Source organism: Phasianus colchicus, chromosome 1, assembly GCF_987193195.1.
Source record: "Phasianus colchicus chromosome 1, bPhaCol1.hap1.1, whole genome shotgun sequence".
NCBI lineage: Eukaryota > Metazoa > Chordata > Aves > Galliformes > Phasianidae > Phasianus > Phasianus colchicus.
Window position 1 is genome coordinate 114,471,368 of NC_143436.1, and position 14,872 is coordinate 114,486,239.

General features: G+C 42.0%; 1 protein-coding gene across 1 annotated transcript in view; it reads right to left on the bottom strand.

Annotated features, from left to right (window-relative positions):
• Positions 1-1,115: 1,115 nt before the first annotated feature.
• Positions 1,116-14,872, bottom strand: part of TSPAN7 (tetraspanin 7) — an 89,190-nt gene continuing 75,433 nt past the window's right edge. Inside the window, exons 4-8 of the mRNA XM_031594572.2 lie at positions 14,628-14,723; positions 13,325-13,480; positions 8,989-9,072; positions 2,467-2,539; positions 1,116-2,201 (exon numbers count right to left, since the gene is read on the bottom strand). Of these exons, the coding sequence (XP_031450432.1) occupies positions 2,471-2,539; positions 8,989-9,072; positions 13,325-13,480; positions 14,628-14,723 (405 nt within the window). The 3' untranslated portion in view covers positions 1,116-2,201; positions 2,467-2,470. The remainder of the gene's footprint in view (positions 2,202-2,466; positions 2,540-8,988; positions 9,073-13,324; positions 13,481-14,627; positions 14,724-14,872) is intronic.

Below are 14,872 nucleotides of genomic sequence, written 5' to 3' on the forward strand. Positions count from 1 at the left end.
CCAAGGGTGCAGGTGCAAGCGCTAAGCCTGAATCCACACAGCTCATAAGTGACTTCAGCGCCAATCCACAGTGCTTAGTGTTCATGGGAGAAAACAAATGAAAGGCAAATAAATCAAGCAGCAACAAACAAGGGCTAATGAGAGAGCAGAACAAAAGCTTGGTCTCCACTCTACCCCATGTAGTCAATGTTTTGAGTTAGATTTAAATCTCAAGGACAGCTTGATTGGTGGGAAAGATGGGGAGAGAGAAGGGAGATGGAAAAATTGCTTTTGTGAGCACTTCATTTGATCAAAGGTATTTATTTGGTTTGTAGGAAAAAAGGGATAGAAACGCTTCTATGAGATAAGCAGGATTTGGTGTGCAACAGCTCTCAGCCCGAGCTGTTCAGATCTTGAAAGTTCAGCCCCTCTTCAGTTACGGGTGAGCCTACAGCTTTCATATCAGCATGTAAGTGCATCTGTTTGAGGTAGGGAAGCGCACTTCCGCAGGATACGTACCACAACATTCTCTGCTTGCTATGCCTGCATGGTGGTGAGGGAACAGCTCAGACACAAAGGACCTTCAGCTGGAAGTCAGGGCATCCCCAGCCACCAGAGGCTCCTGCAACAAAGCACACTGTGGGCTCCCCAACACGCAGTGCTCCTCTCACACAGATGTACTCAAGCCTTTGCGCATCCGATGAGAAAGAAAAGAAAGGCTTTTCCACGAACGCAGCAGAGATGGCTGTGATCCCCCCCCATCCCTCTTCCCCCACCCACACGCTCACTAAAATCAAAGAGAAATGCTTAGCGCCACAATCACGCGCGGCGCAAAGGACGGGATAATTAAACGCTGCAGATTGTATCAGTCACAAGAAGAGAATTTGCAAAGCAGAGGGTATGTATTTGTCACATGGCGAAACCAGCTGTGGAAGGTTTTTCTCGGAGCTTTGAAACAATTCCAGCTCTTCTTTTTTTTTTTTTTTTTTTTCCCAGGGTAATAACATTTTTCTGTCAAAAACAAGTTGGTTGTTAAAATATGCATAAAGGCATGTCACTCCAAGCTGTGCACTTGTGTTTCATTTTCACTTCCCCCCTCAAAAGAGTTTTGTTATGACTAAAGAACAAAAAGGAAGCAGCAAGAAATCTGTAATGGTTCCATTTATTAATACATATATCACAAATACTCACAATATCAATGCATTCTCGTTGGCATGCTAGACAGAGGCATTATTAAAAAAGTCCTATTGTTTTTTTAAAAAGGTTTTAAATTTTTGCTTTCCCCCAAAAATATTCCATATGCCTGTTGGTGGTGGTGTCTGTGAGTTTTTTTGTTGTTTCTATTTTGATTTGATTCAACGATGTACTTGGTGGCTGCAACCTCAATGCAAAAAGAAGAAAGAAAAAGAAAGAAGAGGAAAAAAGTCCGAAGGCCGCGGTACAGCACGGTTCAATTAGTTCATAGCTATCTAATAAAAATAAAGGGAGCAAAATTACTGCCTTCACAGTAAGCGACAACACAGCTTCATAACAGTATTACACAGGATCAGGTTCAGAGGCAAAATGCACTAGACGAAGCCTACTGGGATACGCACTGGGCATACAACACTGAGTAAGAATCAAAGATGTCGAAGAACACCAGGAGGAACGGTTCCCTTCAAGCACAACATTTTAACATCGTTTTCAAGTATCTTTATGTTATGTTACCGATTCCTTTGTTTGCGGGGAAGGGGAGCAGGGAAGGGGGAAAGGGTGAAAACCTTAGTAAAGCATAAACAAACCAAGAAATTAAGATAAACCCAAAAGAATACATATTTCATATACCGGTTTATATGAATGTGTGCAACACTTATTAACCATGGTGAAAGGCTAATCGTGCCCTCCGGTCACTACATGCACAGCCTGATCGATGCTGTTAATGAATTACCTGTGTTAACTTACAATGCAACTACAGCGTGATCAAGAGCGCGCCGTCCTGGCCCGGGGGTCGGCTCTGGGCGCACGGCGGTGCTTCACAGGATGGTACACTACGCATGGGGCAGGTCGGGAGGTTGGGGGGGCAGGGAGAGGGGGCGAGTGTGCGCACGCGCACGTGCTTGCTTGTGGGGGTGTGCGTGCGTGCGTGCGAGAGACAGTGTGTGCTATAACATTCGTGTCAGTCTTTCTTGAACGCTGCAGTTCCTGATCTTGGGACAGGCGCTGGGCTTCACGCTTCCGAAAGACTGGATGAAGGGACAAAAGACAAGAGGTGGGTCGGTTTGGGTGCCAGCAGCAGGTATTGTGCACTCTCTAAGAAGGCTGAAGTGGCAAGACAGTCAATCGTACATTCTCCCTCTCCCTCTCCCTCTCCCCCTTTCCCCCCTTTCTTTTTCAACGAGACAGAACACTGGAATGAAAAACACAAAGCAAGAAATCACATGGGAAGACTAAATTCTTGATTATTATGTCACTTGTCCATTACCTTTAATAGAAGAAGGAAAGGCTCACCTTGTTACACCATCTCGTACTGGTTAGCAGTAATAAACCGGGACAGGCAGCACGCCAGCAGCATCCCGATCAACTGTTTCAAACAAGAACAGAAGAAGTTGTGTTGAGTGAATGCAGAGCAAAGGAGAGGCTGTGGTAAGCAGAGACTTCAGGTTCTGGTGCTATCACCCACAACAGAACTTATTCCCTATCCTCTGATCAGAGAAATGGCATTAAAATTTCTTGTCCTTCCTCATGGGATCTTCCTCTTGATCATTATCAGAGCCTTTTTGTTTGATAGCACATATTTTACTACTTTTCCATCCTGCTGCCAGCCCAGCACAGGCAGGATACCCAATGGGCTGCTGCCTGGCTGCATTTCACTCACCCACTCCACTCAATTCCTGACCCCCCAGGCATTTATGCTTTCTTTACAAATGATGCAGCACTTGATAAATGAACACTATAAATCTGGAAATTAAAAAAAAAAAAAAAAAAAAAAAAAAAAGCCTTTCATTATTCCCCTGGATATAACTCAGATTATTGAAAACAGATCCCTCGTCTCCACCCTTCAATAAACTCTCAGTCATTCTAACGTTTTGCCTATTGCAATTTGTTAGCATTTCTTCCATATGCTAACAGCGTTAATGCACTATACATAATTCAGCCTCATTTTTCTCATTTGGACTGGTCAATTAATTAACTCATGAGCATATCCAGATTGTCACAGTTCATCACCAGCCACAGGGTGAGGCGAGGGGGCTGCCTCTGCGAGAGTATCAGCCTCAACTTGACCTTGCTCCAACCAGCTGCAGTGGCTCTTGCTAACGCTTGGGGCGTCCCAGCTGCTCCAGCTCCCAGCTAGGTTTTTTGGGACTGGCTTGTGCTCAAGAAGGCAGACTCTGCTGCAGGAGCCTTGCGCAGCTGAGTGACTCAACACATGTCGCAGCTGAGCTGGCATAAGCCCAGAGCAAGGCCAAGCTGGGGTACCATACATCCAGATAAACTGCTTTATGCCCCTAAGACTTCGTATCTCTGGTCAAGCCATACTTCACTAGCTGGAAATTTGCTACTACCACTCCCTCTCCTGTTTCAGAGAGTGCCTGATTTCCAGCCAGCACAACCACCCCAGGAGCAGCATAGCACAAGTGCTGGGTGTCAGATCACATCCCGCCATGACTATGCGAGGCACCTCCAAAGGGCATGGAGTCATCAGCCTGAATCTCTACCAGCTCCATCCGACACGCAAACACCCATTTCGACACCAAATAACAAGGATGATACTGCCTTGGTTATAACTGGACTTGGGTCACAAGTAACACTTCCTGAACGGCCTCCAATACAAATCTCAGCTACTAGGTTTTGGGGGCTATATTTTCACAGATGCTGAGAGAGATGTGGGTGCCAAAAACCCTCCACAGCTTTGAAAATCTCACTGATAGCAAGAAAACATTTTAGCCACATTGTTGCCTTTTCTGCTTCATGTCTTTAGACAGATGTTTCTGCAGAAAACTTGGTAGCTAGAGTGCTCAAGGCTTGCCTGTGACCAGTCATGCCAACAATTTGTTGTTGTTGCAGACAGTGTGACACAGAGTGTCCCTTTGGGTGACAGACCTTGGTGTCATTTACACTCATAAGGTTTGGGGAAGGCCAGAGAAGGTCTGGCTATCCTCCGAAGGACAGCAGTATAATAGGCAAAGTGGTCAGACTGACAGAAAATTCAGTTGGAAATCAATAATACTAAGCTGATGGTAGATCCTATATGTACTCTTTGCAACATTATCCAGCAACTGACCCAGCGGTGGTTTTGTTGTACTCAATCCCATGTTTGCAGTCTGAAAGGCTTGTTGCAGAAGACCTCTCCCAGCTAACCTCAATCACTGATTCTTCTTTTTCATGCAGGATGCAACTCTCTGACATGTAGCTGGCAAAGTTTCACAGCACTTGCAAGCACATAATCATGTTTTGGTGTAAGCAAGTGACTTGTAAGATGAATGACAGGTTACACATGAATGCACAAATGTTTTTCTGATCTCTGGTCTGCTCTTTAACTCTTGGCCCTAATTATTTATGCTGGTTTATGCACTTAAGTGGTTATAGTACCATAATATTCAACTTTTGTATTTCAAAACAATAGGGTGCATATCAAGCTATTGCATACACTGATTTTATAAGGCACTTTGAGCTATTGCTAGGACACAGCAGAGCTATAACAAATATCTTAGAATTACTTTGAACACATAAAAGTGTTCACACACATAAAGGTGTGTCTTCTTTCTCACTTTTTCTCCCCTCTCTTCTAAGATTTGCTTTGACTTCTGAAATACTAAATGAAAACCAGAGGGTTCACTTTGATACCTCTGGTCTTGCCATAGGAAACTTGAAAATGTGGACAAATTCTCTGGGCTAGAGCAATGGAAAACCAACACCCCTCAGGCATATCTTCTTTACAATCGTCCTATTGTCCAAAGTTCATTCTAGGAAGCACAATGCAGTACATGCATTTTTCATTTCTCCATGGTATGTAGGACTAATCTTACCTTAGATGTGATCACTGAAATCTATCCACAACAACTTCCTAGCAATCCTATTTCTTTTCACACACACAAAGACTGTCCTTCACAGGAATTAACATTGAAAGCTGTTCTGCAGGACATATTTTTATGTTATTATACTGAAGAGAATATGAAGTGTAATTTGAATTTCTTCTTTATTTTGGTTCTCAGTATTTTCACCATTTCTCATTCACTGGAGCCACACTGAAGTGTCTACAAATACAAATGTTGAAGTAATGGAACACAGTTCATCAGTGAACTGGGTAACCTAAAATCACTTCTTTTATCTGTCAGGAATAATAGTGTAGTTCAATGATTTACCTTGCCATATTCTCAATATGCAGAGTTTCAAGCAACCCAGGTCCCTAACTCTGTTTTAGAAGACATGATGTTTTCCATGCTATGTGCCTCATACCCAAGTCAGCCTCCTGTGCACTGACACATCCTTGGCACAGGTCCTATCTCCACACTCAATCCACAGCAGTTGGTCTTCAGAAGCAGCAGACTTAGTTCTGTGTCAGATTTCAAGTCACACATTGGATTCCAATACAGATTCAGCTCCCCAGCCCTTGCAAAAGGGACAATACTCCTCTGTGGAGGCTGTGCCAAGACCAAGCCAAGTATCAGCTTCCATATATTTGTCAGGAGTTGAATTAGACAAGGTGGATGATGCCTGTGCCAGAACTGTGTCCACAGTCAGTAGAGATACCCACATGTAAGAGGGCAGGTGGGTTCTGCACTGCATAGAGGGACTGAAGCCACATGAGAACTCATTTACAAATGGGAGCTGTATATACACGCTCAGTGTCTGATTTCGAGCATATGGATAGCACCTGGATTCCAGACCTTCAGTAGAGAAGGAAAGAATGTGGCCCCAACAACACACTGAGAGTTTCCAACTCAGTGACCCTAAAGCAAACACAGTCCATAATCCCTCCAACAAACCCTCTCTCTTTCACCCTGCACTGTAGTTTTCTCTAGGAAAAAGCTCTTCATCACCTATCTCGCTTGCATTCTTTTATTCTCTGTTGGGCAGAACAGAATCATTTTGCTGCTCTGAAGAGCACCTGCTAACCTGAAATTATTCCAGCTGGGAATAAGCATTGGCATCTGATTGCAAAAACAATCAAATGGTGTTTTATTATTATCATTTCAAACCCAAGAAGCAGTGCCTGCTTCTGAGCACGCAGACAATGTCAGCAACACAGCAGATTTTCTTAAAACTCTGACTCTGACTGGGAGATCTGTGCCAAGCCTGCAAGATGTGTAATGCTGTTACATCAGCTTTCCCTGTTTTGGAGAATCAGCACATTCTTCATGTTAGTCAACCTCACCAGCTAACAAATCATCTGAAGGAAAGGCCCCTGGAGCATGCTTTGCTGTAGAAGAGCAACACGATCTAATTTCTCTTTTACTTAGATTAAAACTATTCTCAATAGGAAGAGTGAAACCCCGCCTACAGCTGGAACACTGCCTGGCATCACTGCCAGCCAGGGTTAACCTGAAAGCAATTTGTAAACACCATTCCTAATCGGGTCCAGCAAAATGTCAGTAAATGATAACTGTCTGCCTTCTATTCCTCACACACCAGGAGAGCATTTTTCTCCCCTATAGCACCTCTCTTCTCCTTTTCACACGTTCACAAACACCCCGAGCAGACCTTTCCTACCCTGGGATATCTCCTCAGCATGCCAGAGCTTGTGTTTAGGGAAGGGAGTGACATCCCAGCTGGTAGCAGGGCTCACATTGCCATTAGGCAAGGCGACCTGCCAACACCACATCTAAACACACTTTGGGTTTCACTTGGAGACACAGCAGCAAAGAGCACTCCCTGCTGTGCTGCCTGCAGCACTGGGGCTCATCTTCCCTTAGGCCAAAAGGCTCCTGCTTTGGGGACCACACTTTATACACGTTGCCTGCCCTTGCAGCAGCATTGCCTTCCCATGTCAAATTCACAGACAACTGACGACCCAGACTAAGCATCTCGACACATGCCAGAATACTAACAGTTCCAACCCAATTCTTCCTACAATCTCCCTCCCAGTTGCAAGCAACTTTCAGGCAAGAAAAGATGTTTATTTGTCTATCTTATGTATGGTAGACTGATTAAAGTGTTTCACGTGACATCAGTCCTGATTGAGGAACTTGCCCCAGCAGCATACAAATTACTCAACAAGTTCTACTTATTCTATTTTTTTGGAGAATTTTACATGAGACAATTAACAAGATGCTACATAGCCTTCTAGCTGCCTAGAATCCAAAGTGAAATAGAGAGTTCAGAGTTCTACATTAGCAGGCAAGACATAATCAAGGTAGGAGAAGAGTATCAAGACAACTGTGACCACTCAGCAAGAACTGCAAAAGTCTGTTTTTTAAGGAATGTTCCCCTGCTCCATGCACCAACATCTCCAGACCAGTGGTTTTTCTGCTTCTGAACCCCAAAGTGGTGACACCCACAGACACGCTCTGGCTGGCTGGAGCTATGGCAAACCAAGTTTTACACTCACGTAAAACAGGATGTAAGGCAACGTGTGGGGCCTCTCACACCTAACATCAAAGCAAGAAGGAATCGGGTTTCCACATATGCCCAAGGTAGAGCCAGCAACAGTCTGAGCCCACCCATTTTCAGGGCTATCTAGAGCTGTGCATATGTTGACCAAGAGGACATGGTGGTCTTTTTCTACGGGGTTTGGGAACACTTACTCTGAAGAACCACAGTAACTGCTGAGCAAATTAAGCCCAAGAGAGCTCTGACTAAAGCACTGTGCAGCCAAGCGCAGGATGACCATATGGGGCAGCAAGGGCAAGAGAGCAACTACGTCCCCTGCATTAATTCACTTGCCCATCACCTGCAGCAGCAGTGGAAAATCACTTATTTTAGTGCAGCACAGTGTAAATTTACATCTTGCAAACTGAATTCATGAGTTTTAAGAAGTCAAATAATGTGTCGTAGCAGTTCATTTTTTTCATGCACTGGCTAAACCTGAGTCATTCAACAGATACACTTCCAGTGTTGCCTCAGGAAACAGGTTATTAATGTCGTGTGAATGAGGCAAGTAGAAGTTGCACGACAATTTTTGAATATGGCACTTGCAGCCATACCAAATAATATCCACAAGAGAAGGCAGCCTTCCTCTCCTAAGTAACTGGCTTGGACATCACATACAGTGTCACACAGTTTACTGCAATGTTCTGAAAGCAGTTTCTCACTGCTGGTATATCCACCCCTCTCAATCTTGCTCATCTCCAAGAAAGTCTTTGTCATCACACACGAAATGATGAGCATAAAGGAGGATAGGACTTGCTGAAAGATGTAGGTGTTTTCCTGCCACTTCTTGATTACATGATTCTGACCAGCCTTTCAGTTTCCCCAACTCTTGGCAAGGAAAAGGCAGTTTGGATACTGGGGACAAGCAAAAACTTCTTTAGCTCTCCTCTTATCCTTCATATGCCAAACATTTTGGTGCAGGCAAGGAGCTGGTTTAATAAACTGGTTTTGGCAGATTTCTGTTCTGAGAGTTCACAGCTACAAGGAAAAAAAATCAATCACCAAACCCAGTGCCCCTTCCAGGCTCTTTTTCCCCTTCTCCAGGCTGGGGAGGCTTGAAGTGCCTTATTTGTATTCTTAACTCCTTTAAAAAACAGTAAGAGTGCTTAGAAGATAGAAGCTTATCCAAACAATGGACAAGCTATTTGTCTTCTTTGCTGTTTATGCTCCATTTAAGCCAATGTTTTATTGGGTTAACCTCTATTTGACCCAGTGAAGGGACAAGTTGTTTTCCTTGAGTTAGTCATTAGCTCTACCGTAACTGATATTCCCAAGGAGAAACTTCATTTAAGTTGAAAAAAAGAAAATCAATGAACAGATGACCTCAGGACTAACGAGCATGCTGAGTTCAGTCCCTTACATAATCCCTCCTTCCTTGAAGTCAGGATAAAGAGAGAGAGGGGAAAAAAAAGTGGGGGAAGGAAGCATTTATGCACTTACCTGTGAGAATGCAATTCCAAAAGCAACTCCAGCTATAATTCCCATATTTGTCTCCATAAAACTGGTCACCAAATCGTAACAGCCCTGGAAAACAAACATCATCATTCCTTGTACAGATCTTCCCTGGCATGCATGCATGCATACATACATACACACATCTCATTTCAGATGTTCTTAGGTTAGATGATATTTTTTGCTGTTGTTTCCAACAAAGTCGCCTTTTTATTTAATAGGATTTCTGAATGATTGATGGAACAAAATGATGTGACAAAAATGGCTCTTTTTACAAAAAATTGCATTGGAATATTTTTAAAAGCTAAATGTTATGCTGCACTCATTTTTATAGGTCTTATTAAAAGAACTGCAGTTTGCATTGATTGAATAAACATAGGTTTGATCTGAAACCACAGCAATAACAACATATAGTAATATTATAATACAATGTAGGTGTCAAAATAGTAAACAAAGTTGATCTCCTATGTTCCAGATGTCTGATACAAGCATGCTTCAAGTGTCCAGTGAGGCATTCTGCTTGCCATCATCTGTCAGAGACACCAGGCAAGATATGGAGCAGCATACAACTCTAAACCATCTAATGAAGTTATCAAACATTTGTATGAAGCTTCCTTGTCTGTTTGCTCTAGGACATACAATAATCTGTCCAACTCCCCAAACCCGATTTTATATCTCTGGCTCAGACCCTGACTGCACCAGCTGACCTGCTTCATCATACCTCTCAGTTCATAGCACATACCAGAAAATTCATACATGTAGCTGCCCTTCTCTGGGACAGGCTATTTTGAGATGTCCCCATCATCACATTAACTTTATCTGAGTTTCTCCACTTGCCTACTCTTCCTTAAAACAAATAAACAAACAAAAAACTATGAAATTATTTTTCCTAGTCTGTGGTCCCTAAAGGAATCTTTTTTTCTTTCATTACTAACCCACCTGCCCACACAGCACAAAGCCAGTTCTCAGCCATTCTGCCACCATTACCCACAGGATCAACAACACTCTCAGCATAAAGTCGGTCCCAAGGCATTGCATTTAATGTTAGAACTTTATCCACTTTACCAGAAGATGGAAATGACAGAAATAAGTGTGAGTTCCCTTTCCCAGTTTGGCCTCCAGTCCTGCTGGATATGCATCTCTGCCATTTGCCCTCCATCCACACACCACTTTTGCAAACACTCAAGGAACATTCTCTGTTATTTCAGAGGTGTCAAAAATGAGTAAACAAAGCTGATCTCCTAATATTCCAGATGTTTAATACAAGCATGCTTCAGGTGTCAAGTAAGGCATTCTGCTTGCCTTCATCTGTCAAATAGACCAGGCAAGATATGGAGCAGCATACAACTCTATGCTGTTTGAAAAGAAATAACAGCTAGAAGGAAAGGACAGTGTCATCTGTTGCAGACAGGCCATTTGTGGCCTAAATGATATCATTTCTCTAGCCTCTTCTGTAATATCAGAAGACATTTTATTTAATACTGGGAGTAATGAAGTGGTAAACCTAATAACCACTACTAACCAAGGACCAGCACAGCCATTATTCAGTTGTGAAATGTTTATGCATACAGATTAATTATGTCTTACAACACTGTACCATATGTTAAATTCAAGTTTGTATATTTAACATATCAAGCAGCTATAGCTCTGTGTGTGTTCTACATATTATGAAACAAGATTAGATTTCTCAACCAGATCTTTCACGTTCTCCTGGCTTGCCTGAAATCTCTTCTGTTCAACAACCTTTGAGAGATGCAACACCTAACAGCAACGGTAATTTGAAGGCAACAGAAGATCTCCTTAAAAACACATGCAAGAGAGATAGGTGTCATCACTCTCCCCATTTGAAGACTGTTTTTCCAAATCACAATATTCTATTTCCTGAAGTGCATTGCATAAGTACAGCTAATTGCCCAGTTCTTACAGTGCATGCAAGGAAGAGTGCAAGAAGCACTCTAGAGATGCATATGCAGTACAAATGCATGTGAAGCTGTGTGCATGCATCTGGATGCTGATTCAGAGGACAGAAGTTATAATCTAGCAAGTATCTGATCATTCTCAACAACATCCATCTTTTCCTTTATTAAGATTTTAGAGAGAAATAGTTACTGGGATTTGTTGGTAAGAAACTCTGAAGATTAAGAGCACTAGAAGTTAATCTTAATTACAGCTTTTAAAGCTAGGTGTTAGTCCCACCTTAGATGAAGAAACTGACAGACTAAATGATATACCCAAGGTCACTAAGCAAGTCAGTTGGCAAAGAAAATCTGGGAGTGTTTTCTTTTAGTCCTTCAATTCGATCTTTAGTTAATCCTCTTGGATAGCTTATCATTATTTCCCATAAACTACTAGTAAGTTGATTAGCTCATCAAATAGAGCATGTCCTACTGATCATTTTGCACGTACACCAAAAATCTGTATTTTAAATATACTTTTTCATAGGAACAGTAACAAGGGTCTTCTGCAATGAGGAGAACATGCATTTTCATTTTTCTTCAAAACACACAGAGCAAAGTGCCAGAGGCAATGGCTTTTGATTCTTATCTGAAGTGAAACCAGAAGGCCACACAACCTTTTCTCACAATTTCCTTCTTATTTTTTGTGCCCCTTTCACATCTCACCTTGTTCGAGCATTAAGGACAACTCCAAGATCTGACAGATGCTAAGTAGAAATCTTTACAACTTCTGAATACAAATGTCTATCTCAGAAAATTAGACACAGTTTTTCAGAAGTCACAGGACTTTCCAACTGAGGAATCAGCAGTTCTATTGAATGACATGGGCATTAGAAGACACAAGTTGAGAAGTAAGCGTGGCTAGAAGTGACTCACTAGCACTGGACTAACACAAGTTCATTCATCAGCTGCTCCTTATAAAATCTGTGGGTGACCAAGAGAACTCACAGACAGAGTCCTCTGTGCAACACTACGCTTGGCAGTGCAAACGCAAATGGCACCTGTACAGTTATGCAGCCTGGAAAGGGTCAAAGCATGTGGCCATCCCAAATTGGACCCCCTGGTAGAGGACAAGACAGTTTCTGAGGGTGCATATACACATCCCCTGCAGGGGATCTGGCTGTACTGCAGCTCCCCTAGATCCACCTTTTTCCTGCCTCTCACCATTTTTCCACTTCGATGAAAACATAAAGTTACTACAGGTTCACAAAGTGAAAATGAATGGACTTGATCATCTTTCATATTCTATATATATATATATCTTATGCAACCTAGCAGCATTACTTTGCTGGTGACTACTGTGAGTTTCATAACAGATGGGTCGCTACTGCTCCAAGCACATCTGCAACAAGTGGCTCTCACTAAACTATTACAGAAAATAAAGTGTTCAGAAGAGAAAAAGTCATTGGGAAATAATCCTCTACTATCCCTTTGTTAATACATGCTAGAAAATCTTGTCTACTTGACTGCTTTTCAAAGAAAGATGTTGCAGGCTCTGCTCAGCCACCATTCCAACTTTCTGATCCACAGGTGATTGAGGTGAAAATGACAGAAACAGAAACAGAAAGGCATGCCTGTATTTTCTCTTTTTCCCTTCTTTTGTGTATTCAGCTCTGAAAACAAAAATAGCAAAGAAAATAATCCTTAAGTCAAAGTGAGGTACGCCACAGCTCAGCTTGGTAAATAGGCTACAAAAAAAATCATTTTATCAATAAACTGTCTGTTGCCTCTTGCAAATTTTGAATAGAAAGAATTGATAATCCACCAGTACTTCAGGGGAAAACTTGAGTTGTATTTCTCCAGTGCTGTGTCTGCTACATGTGCTGCATTGTTTGCCCTTTACTCTTCCCTGTGTCTTTATTTCCCAGTTATTCCTTTTCTCCCTGTTTTCATAACCTGCTTTCCTACTACTGTTCTGTCTTCCCATAGTTATGTCCTATGACTGATATATCTGGAACACAACCAGGAATAAAACCTATCCTTGCCTCCACCTCACTACAAAAAAACACAGCATTCAGCAGAGAAGCAGTGACAGACCTGGCTCTTAAGGGCAAACACATGCTGCATGCACTCTTGGCCTAGTCAGCATTGCTTCTGTGTGCAGTGCAGTACTCGAATCAGTGTTACAAGGAAGGGGAACAAGTTTCCTTCTTATCAGAAATGTCACTGCAACCAGCCATTTGAGAAAGGTCAGATTAAGGAATTCGAAAGCAAGAGGGAGGCAAAGCCTATCGTTACCATCACTCCACCCCAATACACATTCTTATCAACAACCACGTGAAATGAAATGCCATTACAAGTAGCCATATGCTCCACTGATATATTAGATACTTTCATAACATTTTCCACTGGCACAACGTTTTTAGTACCTTCTGGTTTACTTTAGTGGCAGCCACGGTCATATTGCGCAGATCCTGAGTATTGCAGTCACTGGAGTTCATGCAACAGCTTGTAGGGATGCCATGTTTGAAGAAGTAAGGGCTGGTGCTCCAGTTGGTATAGCTCTGAATGCCACAGCAGCTCAGCTGTGGGAAAAAAGAGGTAGATTTAACAAACAAACAACAAAAACCGACAAATTGGATATTGAAATCTTACTTCAAACTTTCTTCAAAATGATCTCCCAATTTCCTCAAGTCCATACTTACTTGGTTTCTGCTGCTAAACAAGAATAATCAGAGCCTTGTACCCTTTATACACGTCACCCATGAGTACCTATAAGTAGCTACATCTGCTTTCTTCTTTGGGAAAAATACACTCAGTTTCTTCTCTTAACTCATTGGTCTCCTCTGCCAGCCATTCACTGTGCTTTGTGAACAAAACAGCTGCAGCTGATGAATGATGCAGGATACTAGATAATAAAAAAAAAGTCTGATCTAGCTCAGATCTACAACGTTTTATATTCCTAATGACAGATTTCCTGAAGAATAAGGGCTACCCACCACTCTTAAAGAAAAAACTATCTTCTAAATGTAGTTCAGGATCTGGGGTCAAACAGTACAGGTCTCATCTTTATTGGGCAGTTTGTACTGAGCTCATTAAAATTTAGCAATCTTGTACAAGCATGTCAGATGCAATACTTTTTATTTCGATTTTTGCCAGTCTCTAATTTGGGCTCACATCAGTTTATCTGAATCAATTGTTAAAAGTTTCCACCCCCCTGGTATATGTTTTCTAACATCAGCCAGGCACAAGATTAGAAGTAATTGCAATCAATTTGACAAAACAACAGCATTAGGAGTACACCAGTATGGAGCTGTTGCAATATTGTTTTTGAAATATTGACATTTAGTATCTCCTGATGCCTTTGGCATAGCATCCAGCAAATCTCCTAAACAAAATAGGGCATGCTTCGTGAGACAACTATTCTACAACTGGTAGATGCTCTGGGCAAAACCTAATTTCACTGGTGCGTATGGTAAAGTTCCCATTAACTTTGCCAGAGCATGTCATCTCAAGCATACAGGAACCTAATTTCATACAGTAAAAAAACAGACACATAAATAGGCTGGGCTATAATCAGAGATGTGAAGCAAGACCAAACCTTAAAGGCTGAATTTTGCTTGCAAAATACAACCTGCAGATTGAGACGTTGGCACTTCATGTTCTGTGATCAAATGTGAAAGTATGCTTTGTCTCACTTTATTCATTTTTAATATCCAATTTCAGACTTACACTTTCCTGTACATTATCCACTGCATGGCTCCGCTCATCATTCTTATTGTAATTCTGGATTGCTTCAGTGTATGTCCTAAGGAAGGTATCCTTGATCTAAGAGGCGAGGAAGAAAAAACAACCACAAGTGAAAAATGAAAGGCATAACATCTGAGCAGTAATTGCAGGAAATAAACACATTTTTAAACCTAAAAAGGCAAACTAAGGTAGCCCTTCAAACTCTTTTTAAAGTATGCTTTCAGAGA